Source organism: Rosa chinensis, chromosome 3 (genome assembly GCF_002994745.2).
Source record: "Rosa chinensis cultivar Old Blush chromosome 3, RchiOBHm-V2, whole genome shotgun sequence".
Lineage (NCBI taxonomy): Eukaryota > Viridiplantae > Streptophyta > Magnoliopsida > Rosales > Rosaceae > Rosa > Rosa chinensis.
The window spans coordinates 5,796,575-5,809,495 of NC_037090.1; the positions used below are offsets into that span (position 1 = coordinate 5,796,575).

Consider the following 12,921-nt stretch of genomic DNA (forward strand, 5'->3'; position numbering starts at 1 on the left):
AACTCTATTTGTTGATGGAATACATCGTGGTTGATACATGGAAATATTTTCCTTTCATTCATTGATTAGTGCTCTTTGTGTTTCCACTATGCTATATTTTCTCTGTTCAATATGACAATTGCATTCATTGCCTTAATACTTAGCACAAGAAAAGATTATGTGATAAAATTGCTGGTTTTGTGATTATGGTCGTCTCTTCTAGTTCTCACTTGATTGCCATCTGGTTGCACTTAATTTCCTTATTGATTAAGCCTAAGTTGAGGGGGAGAAGTAATTTGCATGCGTGTATCTCGGAGAACTAAATTGTCACAGTTTTCTCTAACCCTACTGGTTCCATATATATAGCCTCTCTTGTCTCTCTCGGATTTTACTCTTGTTTGTCTCAATGTGTAGGTTCGTTCAAAACTGTTTTTCTCACCATGGTTCGCACAAAGATCACTTCTCGACTTGGTGGACATCGGCGTCTTCTTCCTCCAGAGGAGGGCCGTCAGGCTGCTACCAGAGCCAGCATCCTTCATTCCGGCATGCACCGTGAACGCAGCCGGAGTCCTCTTCTTCGCCCTTCTCCTTCTGGTGCACCTTCTGCTGTTCCTCTTCCTCCTGTTTCTCTGGATAGCCTTCGCGACACCATCCTGGTGGCTGACTGGAGGATTGCATGTCTCACTACCGACATGGACGACATGCACTCTCTTCTGGTTCGTACTCATCATGCCCTGACCAACCTCACCAAGGAGATCCGGAACATGCAGCGCCACCCTCCCGGGTTTGACGCTCCCGGTCCATCCACCGTAGTCCAGAAGGCAGTCGCACCTGAGGAGAGCTCGGGTTCAATGGATAGCGAGGAGTTTCAGGACAATGTCACCAAGCTTCTAGAGGAGTTCGTCGGGCCTTTCCATTCAAAGGGGGAGAAGTAAAGCAAGATTTCTTTTTATTATTTTGCAATTTATGTTGTCTGCATTTTAATATCTCTTGGACAATTTTTTTTTTTTTTTTACTTTTGGGATTGTAAGTGCATAAGCACAAACTAATTGGGATGCTTATTATTACTATAATATGTGAAATTTATTTTTGGCAACTTGGATCTGGAAAAGGATGGAAACTGATTCCTGATCCAAGAAGCACATCTTTACTATCTGTCGTTTTCTAACATGCAGGGTTTCAAACTTGAAAAAATCATGTGTTGAATGGGAATGCCCAAAGGGGGAGATTGTAAGTACATTGGACTATCCCTATTCAACACATGACTTTCCCAAAGCCACAAGGAAATCAGAAGATACAAAGGATTAGGAGAATATTTCTCTTGCCCTTCCGGTGGTTCAAGGCTATAAAGGAAGATTGTAGAATCGGATCATCCAAGAGGAAATCAAGGAAATCATGCTCACTGATTTTGATAAGATGGTATTCTTTTAATACATATCATTTTGCATGATTCTAAATTGATTTACAATGCTTTCAAAATACATATCTTATAAAGATTTGATTGCATATTCAAAACAGTTTTTAAACCTTTTCATATTTACCTTATTCGGAGATTTTGAAACTGCATTTTTGGATGTAGAGTTTCGGAGTTAAAAAGGGTGTTGCGTGTGTTGCATATTCTACACAAAACATTTTCATCGAAACTCTACATGATTTATTATTGTGTGTGTTTTCTTTGATGAACTACATGAGATCAGAGGGAAAGAATGTTGAGATAGTGCAGATTGCTTTACTGCTATACATCAGTTTGTTCTTGTGTAGAATAAGTTGTGCAAGGTGTAAACAAGTCAACTGATTTGCTGGTAATGTGGTTGTGTTAAATACCATAACTTGTTTCTTGCAAGGGCGGATCCACATAGAGCCCAGCTTGGGCAGTTGCCTAGACTGGATTTTTGATTTTACATTGATTTGGTGTAGGCAAGGGATGTGAAAATTACAAAAATTAGGCAAAATCAAGGTAAAAACAGGGCAAAACCAAGGCAAAATCTTCACAATTACCCCCAAAATCTGCAACTTCTCTCTAATTTTCCTCCCTTCCCCTCCTGCCATTGACTTGCCTTACCTGAAAAAAAAAATCTGGATCTGCCCCTGGTTTCTTGTAAAAAATCTGATTTCATAGTGGATTGTTTTATATGTGTGGGCTACAAAAACAGCCTCGCAGTGATGTTTCCTTAGTGGTGAGGTTTACACTGCGTTAGCAAGTCTTTGTGTTGTGAGTTGGTAAATTTACGCATCTTTACTCAAAATAGTTCCATCTAGTATTTTCAATATCACATATAAATTTTGAATATTAATAACATTTCAATTTTTAAGTTGGTATATAAAAAGAATTTCAACCGTATCTAGAAAAAAGAAACAATTCTAAATCAATAAATCAAACATTTGAATTGGGAGGGGGGGTGAAAAATTGCAAACCACACCCCCTTTTATTTTTTTTAATAATATTTCATGTTACCTCTTTTTGCACTTCCTAAAACATCCTTAGTCAGATTTTTTTCCTTTTTCTTTTTGGGTCTTTTCCTCTCTCTCTCTCTCTCTCTCTCTCTTCCCGACCACGACCAAAACTCTCTTCTCTCTCTCTTACTCCAAATTTCATGTCACCTCTTTTGGCATTTCTTGCTGCTGTTACTGATTTTGTTTGACGGAGTTGGGTGGATTAGTTTTGGGCATGGAATTGAGGCTAATCAGTATTAGGGGTTTGTTCAATTTTGTTAATTTTTTGTGAGTTTTGGTGATTTGGATTTTTTCAGGGTTTTGATTGGGGGTGGTTTTGGTCGATAGAGTGAGAAATTTTTGAGATTTCATTTCTGGGTTTGGTAGAGAGAGTTGGATTTGTTTGTTGTTTTTGCTTTTAATTCAATGGGTGAGGTTATGTTGGATCTGAAAGTTCATGTTTTAAATAGAGATTGATGCGGAAGCCCGTGGGAGACTGATTTCTTCGTCAAGATAGTGGGAGTCTAGAATGTGCAGAATCAAAGTCTGCTCCTTGGTTTTACCTTTCTTTGGTGTTTGGTAAGACTCAATATGATAAGCCGAGACATAATGCGCACCCTTCTCTCTTGGTGCACAATAAGTACTTTGAAGTGGGCCTTCCATGTTGGGGAATAATGCTATCTGAATTGAGCTCCATGCCTGCGGTTTTGCGTCTTGTTATGTAATCTAGGTTTTGTGCAATTTGATATGAGCTAGAAGATAAGGAACAGTAACAAGGATGGAATTGCAAAAGAGAAAAGCAAAATTAAACATGAAATTAGAGTAGACATAGTGAGATAGTGAAGAGAAAAGTTGGGATTGTGACCTGGTTTGGAAAAACGAAGGGTCGAGATTGGTAAAGTTTCAATGGAGAAGAGAATCTGTAGTTGTTTGGAGAAGAAAGACAGAGAAGTGAGAGTTTTGGTCGTGATCTGGAAGAGAGAGAGAGAGAGAGACCCAAAAAGAAAAAGAAAAAGAAAAAGAAAAAGAAAATCTGACTGAGAGTGTTTTAAGAAGTGCAAAAAGAGGTAACATGAAATATTATTAAAAAAATAAAAGGAGTGTGGTTTGTAATTTTGAGTGTGTAAATTTCACTCCCCTTGAATTTAATTAAGGGGGGTGAAATTTGCACCCCCATAATTGCAAACCACACCCCTTTCTATTATTTTAATAGTATTTTTTCTCACATCTCTTTTCACTTCCTAAAATGCCCTTGAGTAAGATCCCTCTTTGTTTTTTTTTTTTGGTCTTTTTTGGTCCGTGGACATCACACGTTGAACTAAAGCGTGGGACTGTTGACTGTCTTTTCCTTCTACCAACTCAGAAAGAGTGAGCTCCTCCTCTGTACTCTCTCTGAAACAGAGCTCTCACTCTCTCTAACTTTTTATTTATCTCTCTATCTCTGAGTTGCACGCTCTTCTGATTCGCATGGTGGTTTTCTGGCTTTCTTAAGCCTCCGAATTTGTCACATTGTGTTCCCTATACGCCTCTCTCTCTCTCTCTCTCTAGCTAGCTCTCTGCTCTGTTTCATTCATTGTTTGCTTCCTCTGTTTTTTCTATTCCTCTGTTCTCTGCTTCATCTTTCATTTTCTCTGCTTCATCTTTCATTTTCTCTGTTTCCTTCTTCTTTTTCTTCTTCTTCTTCACCAAAACCCATCCATGACTGTGAGCAACAGCACCGGCAAAGAATGCCTTGTGGTGGAGGTGGTGGCGGCCCACAACCTTATGCCCAAAGACGGTGAAGGCTCATCGTCCCCATTCGTCGAAATTGAATTTGAAAACCAGAGGCTCCGAACCCAGGTCAAGTACAAGGACCTGAACCCGGTCAGGAACCTCAAATTTAAAAAATGGGGACCTAACCTTCTGCAAAAATCAATAAAAGCCCAGATTTCAGATTAATCAGCAAAACAGATACAAATCAATGAATCATACAATTTAATTCCCATCTAAAACTGGAAAAACAGATTCAAGAGTGAATTTGACAACTGAACACCTTGGGACTATCCGCTTCTCCAAACTAAATGCCAAAACCTGTGGGTATTTGACAATCATTTCTGAAGGCAATTCCATCTTGTTCAAGAAAAAACCATTTCTTGCATTATTTTCTTCTCCGACTTAAATTCTTGAAGGCAGATTGAACATCATCCCCAACCCCATCTCATCATATAAACTTGGCTACTTCGATTCCATATCGACTTACTATTCTCAGTACCAACGCACGTAGTGCAGAAAAAAAAAATTAAAATCAAAAGAACAGGAAGTAAAAAGGTGTACCAAAACCAGCAAAACTAAAAATCAAGGAAAAGAGAAAGACCAAATCATGAATACCACATACTCAATTGACTGACATAACCTGTGGGAATTTGACAACTATTCCTGAAGGCAATCCCATCTTGTTCACCAGAAAATCCACTGTTTGCATTATTTTCTTCTCCAACTTGAACATACACTGAGGGAACTTCTTCAAGGCAGAGTGAACATCATCCTCAGACCAACCCCATTTCGTCATATAAACTCAGCGACTTCGATTCATTATGGACTTACTATTTTTAGTACCCAATTGGCCTAGTGCCACTGCAGATGTTGAATTATCAAAACAAAATCCAATTTCCTTAACCCGACGAACTAATGCACCAAATTTTTCCTGATCTTGAAGCAATACCTGAGTAAAATGAGCTACAAACAGAGAAATGCATGATTGGGGTTTTTTTTTTTTTTTTTTTGACAACTAGCAACTTACCAAGCTTGAAGAATCTGAAATCGAAAAGTTGAAAACTGAAACCGAACCTAGAAATCTACTTGAGCCTTGAAGACGTCTAATCGTCTATGCTTTGCTACTGAAAATAGAATACCCAGAAGCAAAAAGTAAGAGAAACAGAAATCGATTGAATACCCATATACCCATAAATCGATTGAAGAGTGAAAAATAGAAACCCAGACTTACCACTGTCGCACTGTCAATCAATCATGGCGTCACCGTCAAAGAGAGAAAAGGCGTCCGCGCGCCATGCTGCCGTGCCGGGGGGGGGGAGAGAGAGAGAGAGAGAGAGAGAGAGAGTGGGAGAGAGGCGAGCTTTAGTTTGAGTTTAGGTGAGAGATCGGGTTTAGAAAGTTTCAATGGAGATTGGAGAAGAGAGAGTTTGTCGTTGTTTTGAGGAGAGAGAAAAATAAGAAGGGTTCTGTCGTGGAGAGAAAGAGAAGATAGAGACCAAAAAAACTCAATGACATTTTAGGAAGTGAAAAGAGATGTAAGAAAAAATACTATTAAAATAATAAAAAGGGGTGTGGTTTGCAATTTTGGGGGTGCAAATTTCACCCCCCTTAATTAATTGTAATTATTGTATTGAATACTTTGACCGGGTAGTGGGCTAATGACTTGATCTTCTTATTAAAGTAAAGAGGCTGGGCTATGGGGACTAAAGATTTATGAATGAGAAAGTACAGCTGTGGGGCTTAAAGCCGTAAAGTTAGTCAAAAATTTGTTGGCAGTATACATAATTATCTCTTACAGTATTACCTGCATTAGACTTGGTGACTGCATAATCCCTCAGTTGGCATATGCTGGGTCGCCCATTTGGCGACCATTCCCGATCACACCTCCAGTGCCCCCAAACAGGACGTTAGGCAGAAAGGAGCCGTCCGAGTTCAGTTTCAAGAACCTCACCTTTATGAGCAGTCCAACGCTTGCAAATTTATTTTGATAGTTGCATATCTTTGTAATTTAGGTAGATATTGATATTGGGTCTATCTCGTCTTAATTCTTTGCACGAAATACAGTGTATTTATGAAATTTCAAAATCATCAGTTTGACAACCTTAATTTCATATTTTGTCATTCATTTTGATTTTAAAATTATCATGTCAATCCCAGATAATTATTACGGCAAATTTCATTTTACCACCCTAAATCATTTGTGCCCTTGCATTTTTAATTTCATCACGCATGTCTCTGTACTTACCAATTTCAATCAATCTTGTATAACTCTTGACTTTTTTGCCAACTACTGTGTGAGGTATTTTGAAGTTGTAGTCACATATGATTTAATTATGTATGCCATATTAGTGAATCGTCATCATACAAGAAAGTCCATTAGAGCCACATTTTTAGTTTACAAAATACTTGACAAAAAAATGAATTATTGAACATGATTGATTAAATTGAAGAGCAAAGAGGTACATGTGATGAAATTAAAAGTGCATAACCACAATTGATTTAACATGTAAATGTTAGAGAGGTAAAATGAAATTAGCTCTAATTATTATTATTTTAAAATTAAGAAACTTTTTAGAGTATCTATAACAACTTCTCAGCTTCTCTATATTTTATTTAGAGTTGGCATGTATACTAATCACATTTTGATAAATGAAGGTCAATATACAACATGAAGAAGATCTCAAGTCGCATTTCAAACCGTACATACTGGCCAAGAACTGTTAAGCGGAAAAAAGAAAAGGATTATATACAGGTAATTGAAATAATAAGCTAGCCACTCTATAGCTTGTTGGCAAAACAAGGAGCCACTACTTCATTGTTTGATTTTTTCAAAGGAGAGAATAGAGGAGGGTAGTACTGTATATAGTAGTTGTCACCTCGTTTCTCTCCCCGCCCCAAAAGGAGAATAATGACTGGTTCTTCTTGCGTGTCGAGGGCAGGAAGCAAACCCCAAAGCATTCTGTAAGTTTCACCATTATGCTCAAACTAACTAAAGCTGAACTCTCACCAAGGTGAGAATCTCCATAATTTATTCCTTCATGCAGGGTTCCACCGTATTCTATGTTATTCAATAGAATCCTACGTCGAAATATATATAACCCCTTCCAAAGAGATTCTTCCTCTTTAATACAGAAGAGAATAAGTAGATCGAGGTAGTGGAGCAATGGAAAATTTCAGCAAATTGTCAGAAGAGATGGTGGTGCGAATCCTATCACGATTGCCTCCTAAATCTCTGATTCGATTCAGATGCGTCCGTAAGTTGTGGTACAATGTAATCAATAGTCCTAACTTCGTAGCCAAGAACCTTACTACTTCCAAGCACAATAAGTTCAGTTCATCCACTTGCATTCTTGCCAAGCATACTGTCCTCAAGGACAGCAACATTAAGGATAGGAATGAAATTTTGGAAGTCCTCAGGGACAACAGCATAGAAACAAAGAAAATTTTACTCTCATTGTGTAACCTTTGCAACGACAACGATGGTGATGACCCTAATCTTAATTATGTAGTCGACGACTTCACCGTTCCGCTTCCTTTAGGTCTACTTCCATTTAGTCTAGAGATTGCAGGTCATTGTGATGGGATCATTTGTCTAAATAATTCATTTCTTGATGACATAGTCTTGTGCAATCCAGCAACCAAAGAATCCAAACTTCTTCCGAAGTCTTGTCTTCTTCTCCCTCCTCGACATCCAAATGACTACGATGAAATAGAGTCTGATGTAAATGCTGTTGGATTCGGCTACGATTCCAAAGCTCAAGAATACAAGGTTGTTAGAATTGTATCATTTATTACTGGGGTTCATAAACCACTTCCTTCGAAAGCAGAAGTATATACCATTGGCACTAATTCTTGGCGAGAGATCAAGGATCAAACTGAAAGTCATGTTTTCTGGGCTGCTTCTTTTAAGTTGTTCTTGAAGGGATTTTATTTTTGGTGGGCATCAATCTGCCCACCAGAGCAGGAAATCATCCTCTCATTTGATATGAATGAGGAGCTGTTTCATGATATATATATTCCAGAGAGTGTCCGTCATGACATAGTTCGATGTAATAGAGGTCTTGCAGTGTGGAAAGAGTCCATTGCTCTTTTGGCTTACGGTGGAGACAGTGGAGCTCAATCTTTTGACATATGGGTAATCGATGACTTCGGTGTCTTTAAGAGTTCATGGATAAAATACTTAACCATCGGACCTCTAGAAGGCATTTCGATTCCATTGATATTTTGGAAGAGTAACGAGTTTCTTATGGCTGCCACTGATGGACGTCTAGTGTCCTATAACCTTAGCACCCAAATGTTCAAGTATCTTCCTATTCATGGGGTGGAAGATCCACCATATATTCAAGCCGTTGTTTATGTAAATAGTATTGTTTCGGTCCATGCAAGCAACAAACTTGAGGGCATAAATAACTCTAGCTAGTCCAATAGGCAATAAGGAAGATTTCAGAACTACATAATGATGACATTTTCAACTCCAAAAAAAAAAAATGACGGCTTCCTCTACATATTTATATTTTTTTTGAAAGATTCTGATATAAGGATTGTTTGTTCTTTGCAGCATGTGAACAATTATTATTGTAGTTAGAGTTTGAGCCTATTTCGATGATGGTGTTCTTCACTACTGGTTTTCTCAAAATCTCAAACCTTATCTTTTCGATATATGAATTTTAAATGGTTGAAAAAAATATATGCCATTCTCAGAAAGTAAAAAAAATAAATCAATTTGCAAGTAAGTCACTTGGAAAGTTGAAATAGTTGGAACCGCTATGGTTCTTGTGCATATGCGTATTCCTTGTTTTGCACTTCACTTCTGCTGTTAGCAAAAAAACCCCATTGGTCTTTTGTTTTTGAAGCTAGACAGATCGAGAAAATTCGAGCTTCAAATAATAAAAACTACATAACCCCCTAGGGATGGGAAAAAAAATGACCAACAACTTGAAGCCAACCTAGATTGCTTTAACAGATAAAAAAAAATTAATGCTTTCGTGAATACCTTTTGTATTTGTTTTTTGTAACTTGCTTTTCATATTGGTCTCGTACTACTGTTCACTGTTATTTACCATCAACAAACTCCTGGAACTTTGGAAGTGACCTAAGAGCTAGTTTGAGATTACTGTGGATTTTTTTTTTAGGATATGAGAATAATCAGCTACGTTTTTGGCTCCTTATAACTTTTGGTACCTGACAAAAAAAATATATCAATACGGTACCTGAAGTTCTTTGCCCGACCGAGGATTGGTACATATGGCCGTTAGCTCCGTTACCTAGTCTGCCAGCTGGCAATTTTGATCATAAAATGACCAATTTACCCTTTATTCTTTTTCTGTTTTGTTTTTTCCTCAAATTTTTTTTCCTCAGTTCTCCTCCATTTTTGTAATTTTCAAGCTTCTTTTCATGGAATTACAAACCAAATTGATGCGAATCCTTCTGGGTTTTTACTACTCTTTGCATCACGAATCCATTGAGGTATGTTTTGAATCTTATGGTTTAATCTTGTGAGAATTCCCAAAATGTTGAATTTCTAGAGTTCTTGATGAATTTTCAAATTCGGGTAACGAATTGATTCGACCGAACATTGGGTATTGCTCTACTGTGTCTTACATTGATTCAAACGCATCATCTTCTCCAGACCATTGCCAAAAGAAGAAACCCAGAATTAGGGCATATTAACTTCATTTCTTGGATGCCTAAATAATGGCCTTGTTTCAGACTTTCAGTACATAAGCTATTTGGAATAGCTAGCAAACAAAACAGATAGCTGGGCCATAAGGAAGACTAAAATATCTCTAGCTAACAATGCAGCTATACTCCTTGGATCTGGAGGCAATGCAAAAGAAACAGAGGCAATGAATTTATGCTCCTTGTAATGGCCGCACTAGAGTCACACAGTCTCTCACACACTCTAGAACCTTGATTTCATTAACGGTCAAATTCCGATAAGGGGCCGAGAGCAAATGGATTAAGCTGACCCATTGCCATGGCCTCGTGAGCCACCGCCTTCCTCTGCAACCACGCCGCCGCATTAACCTCACCTTACTCGCCTCGAAAGACCAGAACCATCGCAAGAAGCCTTCGGAGGTGGAAGAGTTCTCTCAGACCAACCACCATCACTGCCAATCAGGACCAGAAGACGGCGTTGCAGTACATGAAGCTCGGCAACTCGGACCTTGAAATTAGCGAAATCACTCTAGGCACAATGACGTTTGGTGAGTAAAACTCGGAGAAATCTGCCTCCACGCGTCCACCATCGCCGTTTCTTTAGGTGGTTACCCTCCACCACCGGCCGTTCAGACCTGGGTTTCTTCTAAAAAAAAAAAAAAAAAAAAAAAAAGGGACCTGGGTTGCTTGAGCCCAATACAAAACACAGCAGATGGCTAACGGAGGAGGCGTCTTCCACCATCGGATCGTCATTGTTTTAGGGCTTCTTGTCCATAGACTCTTCTTCTTCTTGTTCTTGTAGTTCAACCTTGGGGCTTTCTGGGGTTGAAGGCGATAGGAACAGAGAGAGAGAGAGAGAGAGAGAGAGAGAGAGAGAGAGAGATATGCTTAAAAAAAAAAAGCAAAAAATTAAGGCATGAAATGACGAAAATACCCTTAAAAAATTGCCAGCAGACAGACTAAGTAACGGAGCTAACGGCCATATGTACCAATCCTCGGTCGGGCAAAGAACTTCAGGTACCGTATTGATATATTTTTTTTGTCAGGTACCAAAAGTTATAAGGAGCCAAAGACGGGGTACCGTACGGACCATTTTCCCTAAATTAAAACAATTTCATGTTTGTTAAATAATACTTTTAAAAGTGTTGTCAGTACATAAAACAGCTTCTAAAAGTAATCTTTGAGTTGCTTCTAAAATCTGCTGTCTGTGACTGATAATTTTTAATTAAAGCTATTTTTTATTTATTTACCAAACACAATATAATCTAAAATTTTAGATAAAAATTTATTTTTCTAAAAGCGAAGCAATTTTAAACGGGGCATAGAACTGCTCTTTCATTGTATAGTAGGTTTATATTGATATCATTCCAAGTGATGTTAGAGTGATCCGACTGATCTCAACTATTATGTTATGACGTTACTGACATGTGGTTGGTAACTTAGCTCAACTAGATTAATTTATGACATGTCTCCAATCTTTTTTTTTTTTTCTTATTCAAAGTTGATTAATTATACAACAAAAATATATGAGATTAATTAGACCCGTTTTTATCATCGCAAAAGGATAGGTCCAATCAATTTAAATGGACCTATTCGTTGGGGTACTTCTATATCTATGCATGCCTCAACCTTTGGTCTTCTTAACTGAAATCATACTATTTACGCAAACAACAGCATGGATGTATTGGGGATCTTCCACGCCATGAATCGGAAGATACTTGATAGTTTTGTTACCAAGGTGATAGGAGACCACACGTCCATCAGAGATAACCAAAAGAAGCTCATCACTCTTCCAAAATACCAATGGAATCTCGCATTCTATAGGTCCAATGACCAAGTGTTTTGTCCATGAACCTTTAATCCCACTAGAGTCATCCATTACCCATATATCGAAGGATTTAGGACCATCTCCTATGCAAGAAATAAGAGCAACAGATTCTTTCCACACAGCAAGGAACTTAATAATACCGTCTCTGGCACAAATACCATCTGGAATCGGTATCTCTTCAAATGTCTCTTCACTCATATCAAATGCAAAGATGGCTTCCTTATCCGCTCCTGGAGTAGGATAAGTCAGTGCACTCCAATAATAAATTCCCCTGAAGTGTATCTCAAATGAAGGAGTCCAAAAGACATGACATTCTTTATCAATTTTGATCTCTCTCCAAGAATGAGAACTCAATGTGTACACCTCTGCTTTAGAAGGAAGTGTATAAGCAATCCCTGTAATATATGTTATAACTCTAACAATCTTGTAATCTTGAGTTTTAGAATCATAGCCAAATCCGACAGCATTTACATCCGATTCTATGCCGTCATCATCTTCTGGATGTCTGCGAGGAAGAAGAAGGGAAGACCTAGGAAGAAATTTGAATTCCTTTATCGCTGGATTGCACAAAGCAACCTCCTCATTAACAATATTAACAAGACAAATAAGACCATCACAGTGACCTGCAATTTGTAAACTAAAGGGACATATACTAAAAGGAAGTGGAACAATAAGGTCGTCGACAACAGAATGAAGGTTTTGGTCATCACCATCATTATCGTTGCAAAGATCAAGTAAAGAAAGGAAAATGTATCTCCTATCATTGTTGTTGTCCCTAAGGACATAAAATATTTCATTCTTATCCTTAATGTCCTTGAGGACAGTACGCTTGAAAAGGATTCTAGTGGTGGACGCAAACTTGTTGTTCTTGGAATTAGAAAGGTTCTTGGCTATAAAGCTAGGAGAAGTTATTAGATTGTACCACGACTTATGAATACATTTGAAGCGCATCAATGCTTTAGGAGGCAATCTTGAAAGGAATTGCCCGACCATCTCTTCTGACAATTTGCAAAGCTTCCCCATTTGCCTCTTTTTCTGGCCTCTATCTACTTGTTCTCTTGATTCAAGCTTTTGTTGTCTTCGCCGGCCGATATGGTTTCCACTTCATATGATGACTCTTGAACTCTTACATGTCATGTTGATAGCACATTACCAATCTCCATATCATGAGGTTGCTTTTTCTTTGACAAACTGGGTGTTTCTTGACGAAGAATTTGCAAAAAAATGGTGATTATTTTCTCTTGAGGTTAAATTTCAGCACAATCTGAGGA

At 38.1% G+C, this 12,921-nt stretch overlaps 2 protein-coding genes and 1 long non-coding RNA gene across 3 annotated transcripts; 1 reads left to right on the forward strand and 2 right to left on the reverse strand.

The window, feature by feature from the left end:
* Positions 1-4,045: 4,045 nt before the first annotated feature.
* On the reverse strand, positions 4,046-5,663 carry LOC112195343. Its single transcript, XR_005808534.1, has 3 exons — positions 5,396-5,663; positions 4,445-5,288; positions 4,046-4,314 (listed from the first exon to the last, which is right to left on the reverse strand). It is a non-coding gene; the product is annotated as an uncharacterized LOC112195343 (long non-coding RNA).
* Positions 5,664-7,327: 1,664 nt separating this feature from the next.
* On the forward strand, positions 7,328-8,584 carry LOC112193993 (F-box/kelch-repeat protein At3g06240). The gene has a single exon (XM_024334259.1). The coding sequence runs from the start codon at positions 7,328-7,330 to the stop codon at positions 8,582-8,584; it is 1,257 nt and encodes a 418-aa protein (XP_024190027.1).
* A 2,713-nt stretch (positions 8,585-11,297) lies between these two features.
* On the reverse strand, positions 11,298-12,921 carry LOC112193994 (F-box/kelch-repeat protein At3g06240). The gene is made up of 2 exons (XM_040517265.1): positions 12,573-12,921; positions 11,298-12,179 (listed from the first exon to the last, which is right to left on the reverse strand). The coding sequence occupies exons 1-2, from the start codon at positions 12,671-12,673 to the stop codon at positions 11,447-11,449; spliced, it is 834 nt and encodes a 277-aa protein (XP_040373199.1). The 5' UTR covers positions 12,674-12,921; the 3' UTR covers positions 11,298-11,446.